Raw genomic sequence first — 13,918 nt, 5'->3', positions numbered from 1 at the left:
CTTGAAAAAATGTGGTTCATGAACCTGAGTGACAAAATAACTCCGGTTTGCGCGGTAAAGTGAAGGTGTAAATGCATGAAGGATGAATGAATATTTGAATGATGGCTAAAGTGTGATATGCAAGACGATTTGATGAAACGTTTGCTCATATGTTCATAGACTCTTGTAAACCGAGTACTACATGAAGATTCTTCATAGTGCGCCGCTGGACCAGACTGATATGCTGTTAGCGTTCAAAAACACTATGGAAGAACCATCACGCACCGTTGGAACACATCAAGCGGGCTGTCGCGACCTTCAGAAATACCAGGAAGTTCCGGGTGCCCTGCGATCGCCTTGTTGGGTATCCAACAGCTTAAGGGACTGGTTCCCTCTTCATAGCTTGCGTGAGACACATACAGCAACAACCCATCGGAGTCCACACGCGCAACAACTGACGTAGTAGAGCGTGAGACCATTGAATTATGAGCGCCATCGATAGCCATATCATGCGATGTGAATTCTGGTGGTGAGACATGCACAGGGATATCAACACTGATTTCTCGTGTTGATCGCGCCATAGGGATGACAAATGAAGAGAGGGAAGTCAATGTTGTATCAGTGTGATATGGTATTGGGACAAAAGATGTTGGATACGGAAAGCGGTAGCGCTCACGCTCAGAAGTAGGTATATTTGAAAGTGACCCGGCATTTTGAGATGATGCGTCCGCAGTCGTGGAAGGGGCTGTAAATAAAAAATTTCCAGATGGCAGAGGGGGCTTTGTAAGTTCTGCTAAGCGGGTATCTCTCCACCAAAACCTACGCATAGGATGTCAGTAAGTGGATCGTTCGCATGTAATGTATGCCCACCTGAAAGGGGTCTCACAGTCACCGACATCTTGACCCTTCCACTTGAGCACGTCCAGGACATGAATAATGCCGTTATCTCTCCAGTTGACATCGAGAATACAATCGAGCACCGTAAGAGGTGGGAGGGAGGATGGAAATCTAGGAAGGAGCATCTTGCCCAATACACGAGATCGAAGAGTCGTATTTGGCGCTATCAGGATATGGTTAGCTGAAAGGTTCATCCAAGAGGCTATTACATACATGTGCCAACTATTCCGGCCGACTGATGAGTAACAGCTAAGCATCGTTTCCCAGTAGGAACAGGTGCCACTGCTACCCAGGCTGCTTCTAAATCGCGTGGAAGCCCATCAATCACATCACCAGATTGACTGTCCCATAAGTGGGCTTCTTCATTCATCTCCAGGAGCTCAGCGTACATGCATTTGTCGGCCCATTTGGACGGCTTGGCTTTGATACGTTTACGTCGGGGTTTCCCTCGTTGCTTCCCCGATTGCACTGTCTCGTGATTGTGCACATCGGAGGACAAAGACTGGATCTCCACAGGTTGTGACACCATCTGCACAAAACCGGATACACCTTCACGTATTATCTCTGGCTCATCCTCGAGGTCACCGTCATCATCAGAGTTCCCAAGATTGAGATCGGCGAAAGCATCGAGTTGCCGGGAGGACTCAAACTTTTGTGCTCGTCTCTGTAAGGCGATGTTAGATATTCGAAAGAGATGCACAAATGAGATCACACACACGCGTTTCTGTTCTTCCAAAGCCTAGTAACACGCATTCTTAGACAAAGATGAAGAGGTAAGGGTATCCTTTCCTCACCTTAGATCGACGCGCCTCTTGGGAGATAAGCCTGTCTGTGAATACAGTTGGTGGAGACTTGAACAGATCCTTTCTGTTGGTTTTGGCGAACATGGCCCAGCGTAATAAGCGCTGAGCGTTGGTCCTAAGTTCAAGTTGAGTAGGCCAGAAATAGTATCATCTATAAATGACTAAGCTTCGGTCTCTTGGCAAGGCCACTTAATGAATGTCATGCACAGGTCGGTGCCTTCAACCACGCTTCCTCTCGTCAATATGTAGTTTAAAATGTTCACTGAACTTGGGCCGATGAGTCTGCCACTGTCAGATGGGCCACAAGATGCCACCATTCATTGTGATCAATGTGATGCACTATCGTTATAACAAAGGCTAGTGTCCATTCATCGTTAAACTCCCGATATCTAGTACTTATGTGGTACTTCCCCAGGTGATTTCTGTGCTGCTGCGCTCAGTCTGTCAAAGGCTTGTACGAGAATACACCACTTGGCTATCGGTTGCAACTTGCAAGTGAACGACGTTCTCGAGGGCGGCAATATTTGTCCAACATATAAGATGTAGCGCCAGCCTTCAGGAAAAGCCCTGTTGCGATGGTCGCGGAAAGTGATATAACAGTCACTGCGTACTACATACGTAGAAATCCGTCTATCATTTCCTTGCTGCTCAGCGTACAGGTGCCTACACACATTTATCTTACAAAACCTGTTCAGTACACTCCTACTAACCGGATTCTTGTCGTAACAGTCCTGCAAATACTTCAGCTGTACGACTAGCAACGGTCGCTATATGGTATATGTTAAATTAGAATTGCAAAATTTATACCTGAACGAGGCATACTAATACATCTAGGATGCTCCTACGCAGCTCAGCATACAGCTGAGGACAAGTGGGGGACACCAGACTTAAGGAAATGCTGCAACATTGTCGGAGGAATCTTGCAAATTGATTCAAGGCAAGTTGATGTGACTGAATACCAATGACCAGAAAGGAAATGTATCATGAGGTGAGTGACGAAACTTGAACATCTCCTATGTTTAATCTCGCTGATCGCGGCGGCGGGCCAATCGCAACTTATCGCAACTTCAGCACTATTCACCACAGCCTATTTTATTTTCCTATTCATTCTAATTCACGCGAAAGCTGCAGTTTAGCCTACTACAATGAAACGATACAGTCGTCCATGTCCTTCCGTTCCGGCATTCATCGGCGCGTTAATCGTGTTCAGCGTCCTGGCGAGCTTAGCACGGAAGATGCTGAGAACCACCTCACATCCAGTTCCCTTTGCGCACATAGCATTAAACGACTCACAGTCTCCCTCTAACATCACCTCAGAACAGGGCGGGTCTCTAGAGGTCGATCCTGAGCTCGACGCTCTCCGCCATATAGTTTCTCAAACCAAAGGATTTTATGCACGCGACTACAGTCTCTGGTTAGGCTGGAATAATGTGCGTCCCAGATTCATTTCTGAACTACGCAAGTCATAGCTAGCTCCCGATAGATGCGATACATTATCGAGGCAGCGGTCCTCCACGGACGTATCCTAAACCGTACTACAATAATACCCTCTTACGTGTACGCTCGGGCCTGTGAATTCGACAAGTACGTGCTACTCTTGTATCGACCCTCACATTTTAATATTTTTCCAGTTCCGTATGCGCTGCATATGCTACCATGGTCAATAGGGGGGACGCGACCAGCACGGACGAATGGCGCCAACTCCCCATAGAAAAACAAATGGCTTGGAGAATACCCGTGTCTCTCATGTTCAACTTGACCCACCTGCGTGAGACACATGCAGTCATCACAGTATCTGAATACCTCCGCTTGCACAACATTTCGGCTGATGTGGAAGCCACCAACGGACGCTGGGATACCGATTTATATCACCGCGGCGTCAACATATTCTCTGATAGTGGGGCAGAACCCAGCCTCTATGTTATCAAGAATGAGTTGTATGACGCCGGGATCGTTCGGGTTGATCAACTGCCACAAACTATGCGGGAGAGGGGGGGATGGAACACCACTCATGGACAAGCCGGGTCTTGGACTATCACGGAAGAAACCCCTCTTTCAAAGGCGTTGCATGATGCAATGACATCCAGAGCATCGGTTCTTGATTGGGACACTGTCCTCATAGTTGTGGGAGGTCGTCATGACCAGAATGAAACCGAGTCATCATCGACTAGCAGTATCGCAAATACACTGGAAGAGAATGGCTGGGAAGTGCTTTACACTTACGGCGGCGCGTGAGTCCTTTTTTTTTTGTTTGGCAGGCTCCTAGAATAAGCTCGTTTGCCTAGCTGTGCCTCAGATGCAACGAAAGATGTCGTGGTTCCAATCCGACAAGCAGCCCCGCGAAACTTACTGCGTGGATTGTACGAAGACTTTGGGTTCATAGAGCAAGATGTACTTCTCCTCGAAGGTGAGGTTCATTTGGGACGGAAGCCGGTAATTTCTTTTGTCTTCCTCTACAAGACGCTTTGATCACACCTGGTGAATAGGGTGCTCTCAAGTTCAGCACCTTAGAAAGTCGAGAAAGATACACGCAAACAGTCCTCTATGACTTTCGTCTCACAGACAATGTGGTCGAACTGGCTGATCTGCTGTCTAACCGCATGGTCGAGAAGGCTGGCGGACGAATGTGGATGGGAGCTCATATGCGACGGGGGGATTGTCAGTTCCCATATTTCCTTGAATACTCCGATGCTCACAACAGGTCATTCAGTTGCGACGTTGAAATGGACTATGGAACCGAGTTTCGAAGCTCATCTCGCCCGGATCAAGCGCCATCTACAAGACGGACGTGATATCCTACATTTTGTGCATCGGGGGCCTCTCTATACGTACAAGGTTCCTCTTGGTCAAGCCGATCGCATGCCTCTACTTCTAGATCCTCCAGCAGATCATGATCAGTAAGACATCTAGCTTACTTTTGATAAGGACAAAAATCATGCCAAAATTGTCCAGATTCTACATCGCCACCGACGAACGCGATTCCACGAATCTCACATACCTGCGTAATCAAGGTGCCGTTTTGATTTCGGACCTGCTAACGACGGACGATCGCCGAACCTTTGGATGGTCTCTGATGCTCACCGACGTCCTCAGTGTGGTTGAGCAGGCAACCCTTGCTCACGCAGCGTACTTCTATGCCCATGCACATAGTTCGGTGGCCGGCGGTGTTGTGAATCTTCGTGCTTCTCATGGAGCTGATCCACGAACTGCATTGCTAGAGACTTGACGAGTTTAGCATATTTCAGCATACGTACTATAATAGACTAGATATAATATGTGATTATAATAACTCGAGTAATACGTTGGAGTTAATGATGAACCATACCTAAATAATGTAACGGATGAAAAGACTGCATCGATTACTAGACATTTGACAATTGTGTCGAGTTGGTTCTAGCGTCGATGTGTCGATCGACCTCCAGGCTGTTAGATCACCAGTATGCAATCAGTGATAATCGATAACGTTGTTGAACATTAATTCTAGGCATCTGATAGGACGCTGAGATGCTCACCGAGATGAGCGATGGGCTAGACTTCTTAGTAAGAGTTACGCGGACAACGACCCGATGAAAATCCCGTCGGCGAAAGTGCCTGTGTCCACTTTGGTGCAAGTGGTATTTTCAGCTAAAAGATTGAGTTGATCGAAGCATATAAAGTACGACAAATAATCAACTGGCACCTGATACTTAGTTTTCAATCAGTAGGAGCAGGCACTCGGGCTGAATGACATATCGAAGAGGAAGAGCTTGACCTCAGCCGTTACCGCGGTGAGATCGTACTTGCGGAGATCAGGGGGTCGATCAATACGACTAACAACCCGAGAGCAAGGCTCGGCATGCCCTTCTTACCTAGACTGTCAGTTCAAGGTTGAGAAAACCTGTCAAAACTCAGTCTGCAGCTATTGTTATTTTGTCTCGACCCTTTGTGAAGCCTTTAATTTGAGGGAAATTATATACTTGGCAAGGTGTTCGATTTGAAATACAGGAGTTTCTGGTCGGAAGGTTTGATGGGAAAGTAAATGTCTTGGCTCACAGTCTGAGCGGAAATGAGGGATAGGCACGATGATAAAGTGGGACGAACAAGTACTAGCATTCTCTTTCATTCCACATAGTTCTGTCGGTACGAAGAATCTATAAGACGTCATTGCGAAATATACCCGACGAAAAAAATGCTATATGAGGTTATCCCGGCGCGCAAATAAGGCTCTTCGGGAAGCAATTTCTTGGGAGAACGTTGCCATTTGGAGCCGGATAGGCGGAAATAGGTTCTGCAAGGGGATTTCCAACTTGCAGATTTGAAGTTGTACAGCCAATGTACAGCGACCCTTGTCCTCGGGCAACCGATAAGCAGTGACGTAATGTTTGCGGGCGTACATCATTAAGGTACCGTGAAGCTGAGCGCCATCGATATACGACAGCCTAGCCCATCGAGCGTAGCAGGATGTAGCGCTCCTTCATTAATTCAATCTGGGCCAGCCAGGATTGGCAGAATATACGCGCGAGCATCCGCACGAGAAACCATAGGCGGGTATTAGTCTGTGCGGCGTGTGAGTAAATTGTTGGAGGTATTGCTTCAGCGAGAGGCGATAAGAAGAAGACTCCTGAACTAGTATAGTCGGGCTAGGCAAGAATTCCTTAGGCAGAATCTTCGGAAGTGAGACCGCAAAAACTGGCCTTGAGAATCAGTACTGCTCTGCCGCTCTGCTCTGCGGCGGTCACAAACATTGCAAGCGCCATACCAAACCCATCAGGGGATTCCAGCGCCTACCTAAGAGCACAGACTGCGCATCGAAGGTTGCCAAGAAAGTGATATGTCCGTTCCGAACAGTGATACCAGGTCCAACTATGCAGCCGTAAGCATGTCGCAATTGGATGGTCTGATGTTGATTTTTTAAGATCAGTAATGTTATGGAATTGATCGTGGAAGTCATGAGATGGTAAGAATCTTCATGAATGTCCGCACATATATTAGAAAGCCGCTGCGTCCGGATATATACAGGCTCATTCTATATAGATGACTGGTAGGTAGGGCTCACCAATTTTCCAGGTTCTGTCAAAGTCAGTCCAAACTCCAAGACAGCTACATCGACAGGGCTGCGAAAAGAAATTCGGGGTGACATTAAGCCATCGACCAAGCGCTGAGTACTGAGAGGTACCGAGTTGTTGTCGTGTGAAGTCGGACTGGAACAATTTTGGGTGCCTGATAGCTACGGCCGACCAATGACAAAATATCTATCTCTTGAACGACGGTATGTGAGGCGCCTGGCATGATATCAGGACCAATCCGTCAAGGATGGCATCGCACTTCCGCCGACCCATAGTGAATCCGGGACGGTGAGCCATAATGAATTTGAAAATATGCTTACGGTTCATGATGATAGTGGACCAGATGAAATGAGTCATCTTCAAATCTCGGCCATGACCAAATACTTTATTGTCCGCAGTTGCAGCGCACCTTGAACCAAGGAATTTCCCCCACCCACGTTCTGACTGCATCCCAAATGAATGAACTCGAACTTTGGTTATATTTCATCTTCTTCCGTCCTTCCCCGGTTCTACAGATGCAGCGATGAGTAAGTGATATGCAAGTAAATGTAAATGTACGTGTATGAAAGATGCGGCGGTATGACCTCGGTACAATTGTTATCTATGCGCAAAAAGATGGTGATGTTGGGGTTGAGCGGGATTAAAATATCAACAAGAATAAGGATCACGAGAATAATGACGTATAAACAAGACACAGGCGCTGTACCAGGGTATTAGGGCGATAACGCAGAGCGACCAGCGAGACGAGAGCGGCTCGAAGACATAGATTGGAATGCGCCAGGAAAGGTAAGGAGTGTGAGTACATGTATAATTCCACAACAGATGGTGCAGATGGATGCATGGAGAATGAGAGCCACCACCAACGAGCGGAAATCCAGAGGAACCATACAAAACCGGAGTAAGGAAAGCAGTGACCGAGAGGTTAGTTGAGTAATGACCGAGATGTACAATTCAATAACGAGTGTGGTAGACTGAGAATAGCCAATAGATAATAGTATGAGATTGACGAAAGCGTGCGCCGGCGTTTTGACCAGAGAGAAGCGACCAATTCAGCGTCCTGATTTCCATGGTCCTCTATTTTTTTTGACTGTGAAACCCATGTTAGGGTACAAGAAGATGACCGAACTAAACTCGCATACCTAGAAAGCACCTATTGTGCCCTGCGCCAAAAGCCCCTCACGGTGCTAGTGCGGGTTGCCTTCATTGCCGAAGGCAATGGAAGCCTCGAAACCAGTGCAGTTGGTTCATCAATCGACATAGGTGACTTCAGTTCCATAGTCGAATGGCTAGCTTGTGAAATATATGGTGTCCGAGAAGTCGGTACAATAATTTTTGGCGGTGGAGCTATCTTCGACGGCGCAGGTGGGAGTATGGATGTTGGTGGCGCGTTGAAAGATGTCGGATGAGGAAGCCGCGATGACGAAGACTGCGAAGCAAGCATCGATGCTAATTTTGATGGGGGGGTGAAATTTGTGGGCGGTGGTGGGATCTTCGACACAGTTGGGCTCGCCCCATTTAGAAAACTGGAAGAGGAAACAGACACCGTCCGAGGAAGAGGAAGTTTTGAAGGAGTTGCCACGGCCCGAACCTTGGGGGTTTTTGGTCGCGAAGATAGCTTGAAGATCGACTTGGCTCTACTGGGCGTGGAACTAGGTATGGGATGAATAGAAATGGGCGCGTCCAATGCGGCAGATGACACAACCGAATTCCTGGAAGATGCAGATGCCAACAGTAGAGATAACCTCGATGTACTATGACTTGCAGTGGGTGACGCAAGTAAGGACAGCTGTGATGCTGAGCCGGAAGGAGGGGTAAAAGCCTGCAGAGAAACCAGAGACGCACTCCGGAAGGATGTGATAGTCGAAGCAGATTGGGGAATAGGCGGCAATGGGTCGTCAACCGCGGTGGCGCGGGAAGGAATTCTCGATAACGAGATGGTCGGTACCGGTGGTACTGCCTCCCCGTTGCCCATCGCACCATCGGCTGCGAGAGACATGCGCGATGCGCCGAATGACGTACGAGTAGGCGACAGAGGGAGCGGAGGCACCTCCGCCAAGGACGACACAGGTGGGCGCTGAGATGCAAAAGAGGCACGGGATAAAGAGAATGACGCCCGCAGACTAGCTAAAGATGATTTCTTTCCAATTGTCTTTGCAGACTTGATGACTTTCTCGTCTGTATCTGACTCATAGTCATAGTCGGTCGAGGCTGTGACATTGCTATCTGAACGACCCGGGGAGAGTTTCGAGATGAAACTCATAAGACGGGCGCGCTTGCGCGGCGTTTTCACCTCTTTTGATCCCTCCCTGTCCTTTTTACCCCTCGAAGGAGTTCTGGACCTCAGGAATGTCCCTGAGGGTGTCGGGGTTGGGTCGGAAGGTAAAGGAGTCACTGATGCCGTCGTTGCAACTGACCACCTGCTTTGGAGGTCTCCCGAGCTACTATTAGTGGACGAGCGTAACTGCTGAGATTGTGCGGTATTGTCATCTACACAGTCCTTCGAGTCCGAAGGGGTCACTGTCAAAGGTGACGTAGAAAACGAAAGTTCAGGCGTGCAAGTGGGAAATACAGTGGTGCTCGGTGATACCGGGAATGCAGTTGATGAGGGTGATACTGAAAACGCAGTTGTTGATGGTGATACGGGAAGTGCCGTGTCGGACGGAGGTCTCGGAAATGAATCATCACCGCGATCCTCGGAATGAGGCGCCTCGGGGAAGCAATCAGCATCAGGGGATGATGGCAGTGCAATATTTTCCGGCAAGCATGGAGTGAAGGTCGCGCTTGCAGGTGACGCGGGAAAACTGGTGCAGGGACTCGTGAGCGCAGTTTCACGAGAATGGGCGTACGAAAAATTGGAGAGGGTAGGGGAGGGGTATCCTGAGTCACGATCATCATGAACCGGTGACAGCAGAGAAAGTTCTTGTTCATCCTGAACTTTCATATTTAATGATTCCATGCGTCGGAGGAAAATCGGATCGGAACGCTTGAAGTCTGAAATGAGTTCATGTTGAGTGTCCCCGTGGACAATCACGGAGACAGGTAATGGCGGTGTAAATATATCTTGTGGTTGGCTCTGATCAGACGACAACGTGCTTGTGAATGAAGGCAGTCGTGAAATGCGCATTGATGAGGAACGCGAACGCATGACACGCGACGAAGTGGACTGCGTTGTGGACGTCGCTGGCGAGGGTGGTGGTGGACAAGGTAACGGCTAAGTAACCGAATTTTAACTCGATAAATAGCGGATCAGAAATAGAAATACCTTGTCCATATTCTTGCGCGGGGGAGTGGAACTGGACTGCATTTTCCAGTGTGACATTTCCTGCACGAGGAAACGAAGGGCGCGTTCCCGTTCGCGCTCTTCCCTCGCCTCATCCTCAGCAAGAGTCTGATGAGATGGGGAGATGGGGAAAAATAGAGCATCGTAAGATGGACAAGGCTCTGGTGTTGAACATTCTACCGATGAGCGCGGTAGGAGGGGAGAGTCGGGTCTGTCAGAACAGAAGGTACGGTGAGCTCCCAATGAGGAGGATGGTGAAGGAGAAGGAGCCCGAGAACAGCCGAGAGAGGCACTATCATCTTCGTTGACTTGGGTGTCTGACTCTGAGAGAGCAAAATCATACTGGTGCTCTATCCAAGAGTGTACGCGGGCGTTGCGTGTAGTTGAGTTGTCGGATAATAGTTGACGAAGGAGGGCAGTGTAAGCCACGTCGTCTTCGGACATACTAGCAGCCATGTTGACTGGGGACGAAAATGAAAAAAGGAGAAGCGAGAGAGTGCATTTTATTAGAGGTGCGGCAACTTGCACTGCGGGCCTTTTCGTTAGGAAAATCACATAAAGTTTCGTTCCAAAAAAATACGAGTTAACTAAGATTGGCCTTCCGATCTTTTCAGATCTGTAACGGTGCTGCAATATCATTTTGGCTTCTAGACTTTCCATTTTGGATTCTCAGCTTCCGACTGGTTCGTTACCGTTCGTGGGTTCCGTCGCTAACATAAGCAGAACCCTTCAAATTTATTCAATTTCTCTCTCTGGTAGCTTCGGGTACAGTACCTTGGCGCCCCTGCACCTATCCCTGGAAGAGAAGGTTCTTAGTCCACACGACGCGAGGCAACGTGTCCCATTCCACTGACAATCCAACTTCTTTCATCGTCGAGGGCATGTCACAGTCGACAGAACCTGCTATGAAAAACGAGCTAAGGCAGAATTTCTTTCACAGAGGATATCACCATCCCAGATTCAGACCACCAACAAGCGCCTGTCAGCGGTTGTCGGGTGCGATAAGCAAACAATTTTAATTGATGCAGACAACGCCAAATGGCAACAGTCTACACCACAACCTCAGGCTCACACGGACTCGGGGTTTCACTCCAATACAACAGTGGCCTCGATCAGCTTTCAGGTCGCCGCATGTGCCTTTTCAAGTCTGTTTCTTTAGTCTTCGACCTTCTTAGACTTCTAATAGACACGCGGTCACATTAGCTCCAAGCTCCAGTGTGCAAATCAACACCCGCCCTGACCTGCCCTGACTAGCTATAGTTTCGGCCTCGTAAACAGCGGTGACTTCCATGTCACCGACCCTCCGTCTCCCATCATCGCACCTCGAAAGTTTTTAAGCTTACGGCTCCTCAAGTTGCATTGTAATCTGTCCCCGCAACGATCAACTGCGGGGTGTCACAGGGTCCTGCACCTAAGGCTTGACAAACCCTCTCCACCAATAATACCTCTCCGAAAGCCCTGAGAACTCATTTGAAAAGTTTCAAGCCCTTCACCCACAAATCCACGTAAAGAAGCCGCTTCCACTCTTTCAAAGATGCCGTTCGGTCGGGTCCGCGAGCGTGTGCAGATTTTAGCGGAAAACATACGTTAACATTGATGGTCTATTGATATGTCCACGATTGTTGTCTGCCCTACAAGTGGTAGTACCCCGCTTTACTTGCTACCAGTGAAATGCTATCTCGTGATCGCCGTTTCGTGCTCCAAGTTGAATGGGTTTTCGACGCGTTCAGTCCGTTCAACTCCGTCTCTCCTCTCCTTAGTTGCCGTGTGTTTATTGAGGCACCACCAATTGGCACTAAGGAACCCCCTTCTCTCATGCCAGCACTCGCTGGTCAGTACGTTACAAACGCAATAATTATGAACAAGAGGTTTGCAAGAGATTCATATTGCATTTTAATCTAGAAATTCAGAATGCAGCAGCTTTAATTAAGCAGCAGAACAAAATTGCCCTTCCACAGGCGAGTGCCCAATATTCCAGGTGATCCCGAAGCGACATTTTCGAGGTGTCGGCTGCTAGTCGAACCCGCAAATTTTTAGGTCCGCTTAAGTTGACATGTGAGTTTATGCCATCATTACTATGAAGTAAGCACTCAGGACTGATCTCAAGCGTAACTTGTTGCTGATCATTCCGTGATTCCATTCCCGCCTACCGCTAACGGTCAAAGTAAGCATATTTAACTACCCTGACAAGTATTTCATTATGAGGTGTATGTGATAGACTCTACACTGCTTTTGACAACGCTTAGCAGAGACATGATGTGTCTTTAATCCAAAGAGCATGCTCCGCAACTCGGAAGGGACCATCATTGCTATCAAGTAATCTCTCAGGACGGCTCTCAAGCGTAACTGATTGCTGATCATTTCGTGATTCCATTCCCGCCTAGTACCACGAACGGTCAAAGTAAGCATATCTAACCACATTGACAAGTATTTTATTATCAGAACGTGACCATGATAGGCTCCATGCTGCTTTTGACAACGTTTGGCCAGGACATGAAGTGTCTTTAATGCAAAGAGCACAGCTATTGCGACCAAGCATGTTCCGCAACTCGGCAGGGACGCGGATCTTTTTGCGCGTCCAATAAGCACCGCAGCTTGGGCATTCAACGAAGATACGCAGTTCTGCACGACAGTGGCTAGCACTAAAGTTTGGCCCATCAAGGTAGTCACATTCTTTGAGCCTAGCTCGAACAACAACCACTCTTCCTGGCCGGGATAGAATTGGGTACATAGTACATGTGCATGTTGCTCGGGTCCTGTAATCGGGATGGTTAACATTCCAATGGTCTTCTGCTCTGCTCTTGCACAATGCACATCCACTGGCACTTGTGTTGACTAGATGAATGTCACTACGTGATTACAATGTATTTCAGTCCTCCTACATGTCGGCTCATGAACTCACACACGGCTTGCACGTTGCGTGAGCTGAAACGTTGTGGCGCCGTAGCCGTCTGCTAGAACCCTTTAAGACTAGTATTCGGGTATGCCGGAGACATGAGGAGAGGGTGATAGACTCTTCGATTTCGGGTGATGCCACTCACCGCCCGGGATTGTCACGTGGTCTCCGAACACCCGCGGACCAAGTGATCTGGGTAAGCAATTTACCGTTGCGCCTGTCACGTTATAGCTCTCGCTTATTGGCACTGCGATAGTCGCGGGACGACTTGAAGTGTAAGTCCTATGTAATCACGAACATCACCGCGACTGACCAGTGAGTTGGAACGTTACCAGCCTGCCGATGTAGGCCTAGAGCTTCCTCCAGCACACACAGTGACTATTCTGGACCCTGGAGTTAGATGCGATTCCGCCGCGGACCTACTACCTGATGTAAGTACTAATCATATCATAAACATATAAAAGTTGCCTGAGGCACCGATACCAGCCGCAGTATACCTTGTTGTTTACTCCACTCGGGGATAAGGACACCAAAATAACGCAGTCCTTGTCGGAAATTCTCTTTGTGTGTCGCTTCTACCCGCGAAGTAAACGGATTGCTGAAATTCGCTTGAGATTTAAGAAAGAGTTGGTACTGATGGACCTGGTTGCAGACGGCGCAGAACCTAGATTGCCAGACGGTGCCTCGCGGAGAACTCAGAATCTTACGAGTTTCGGATCTACAGCTGAAGGGTTCCGACGTTGCGACAGCTGCTATCTCTAACGAGTCCATCACATTTCCCTCAAAGTCGACCTCCACATGAAATGTCAGTCTGAAAAATAGCAACCGGCAGGTCACATAGAGAAGGAGCGCATCGAAGCCGACGCCGACCTTGCCGCGAACTGGGTGGACCCTTGGAACGTCATCATACGTGGTTCCCACTCAAGCTGAATAGATGATGAGACCGACTTCTTGAACCTTGTTATCAGATGTCGAGCATGCTGTCCGATTGGTTTGGAACCAAGGCGAGAATCAGTAG

General features: G+C 48.4%; 4 protein-coding genes across 4 annotated transcripts; 2 read left to right on the top strand and 2 right to left on the bottom strand.

Moving 5' to 3' along the window:
* Positions 1-145: 145 nt before the first annotated feature.
* On the bottom strand, positions 146-1,763 carry F5147DRAFT_773510 (uncharacterized protein; the record flags this gene model as incomplete). Its single annotated transcript, XM_041441469.1, has 6 exons — positions 146-215; positions 265-798; positions 850-1,039; positions 1,090-1,540; positions 1,595-1,615; positions 1,671-1,763. The coding sequence occupies 6 exons, from the start codon at positions 1,761-1,763 to the stop codon at positions 146-148; spliced, it is 1,359 nt and encodes a 452-aa protein (XP_041293081.1).
* Positions 1,764-1,896: 133 nt separating this feature from the next.
* Positions 1,897-4,925, top strand: F5147DRAFT_753327 (uncharacterized protein). The gene is made up of 9 exons (XM_041440245.1): positions 1,897-2,035; positions 2,095-2,427; positions 2,890-3,109; positions 3,163-3,263; positions 3,311-3,910; positions 3,965-4,112; positions 4,166-4,337; positions 4,390-4,576; positions 4,632-4,925. Exons 2-9 carry the CDS (start codon positions 2,255-2,257, stop codon positions 4,903-4,905), a joined length of 1,875 nt encoding a protein of 624 aa, XP_041293080.1. The 5' UTR covers positions 1,897-2,035; positions 2,095-2,254; the 3' UTR covers positions 4,906-4,925.
* Positions 4,926-7,874: 2,949 nt separating this feature from the next.
* Positions 7,875-10,460, bottom strand: F5147DRAFT_773508 (uncharacterized protein; the record flags this gene model as incomplete). Its single annotated transcript, XM_041441468.1, has 2 exons — positions 7,875-9,935; positions 9,987-10,460. 2 exons carry the CDS (start codon positions 10,458-10,460, stop codon positions 7,875-7,877), a joined length of 2,535 nt encoding a protein of 844 aa, XP_041293079.1.
* A 1,078-nt stretch (positions 10,461-11,538) lies between these two features.
* F5147DRAFT_652697 (uncharacterized protein) lies at positions 11,539-13,918 on the top strand (the record flags this gene model as incomplete). Its single annotated transcript, XM_041433659.1, has 12 exons — positions 11,539-11,553; positions 11,649-11,835; positions 12,042-12,059; positions 12,389-12,405; positions 12,520-12,666; positions 12,878-12,924; positions 12,952-13,096; positions 13,132-13,175; positions 13,217-13,331; positions 13,387-13,579; positions 13,733-13,810; positions 13,869-13,918. 12 exons carry the CDS (start codon positions 11,539-11,541, stop codon positions 13,916-13,918), a joined length of 1,056 nt encoding a protein of 351 aa, XP_041293078.1.

Source organism: Suillus discolor (genome assembly GCF_016758755.1).
Source record: "Suillus discolor strain FC423 chromosome Unknown F5147scaffold_26, whole genome shotgun sequence".
NCBI classification, from domain to species: Eukaryota; Fungi; Basidiomycota; class Agaricomycetes; order Boletales; family Suillaceae; genus Suillus; species Suillus discolor.
This window is presented reverse-complemented; position numbering and strand designations above follow the sequence as displayed.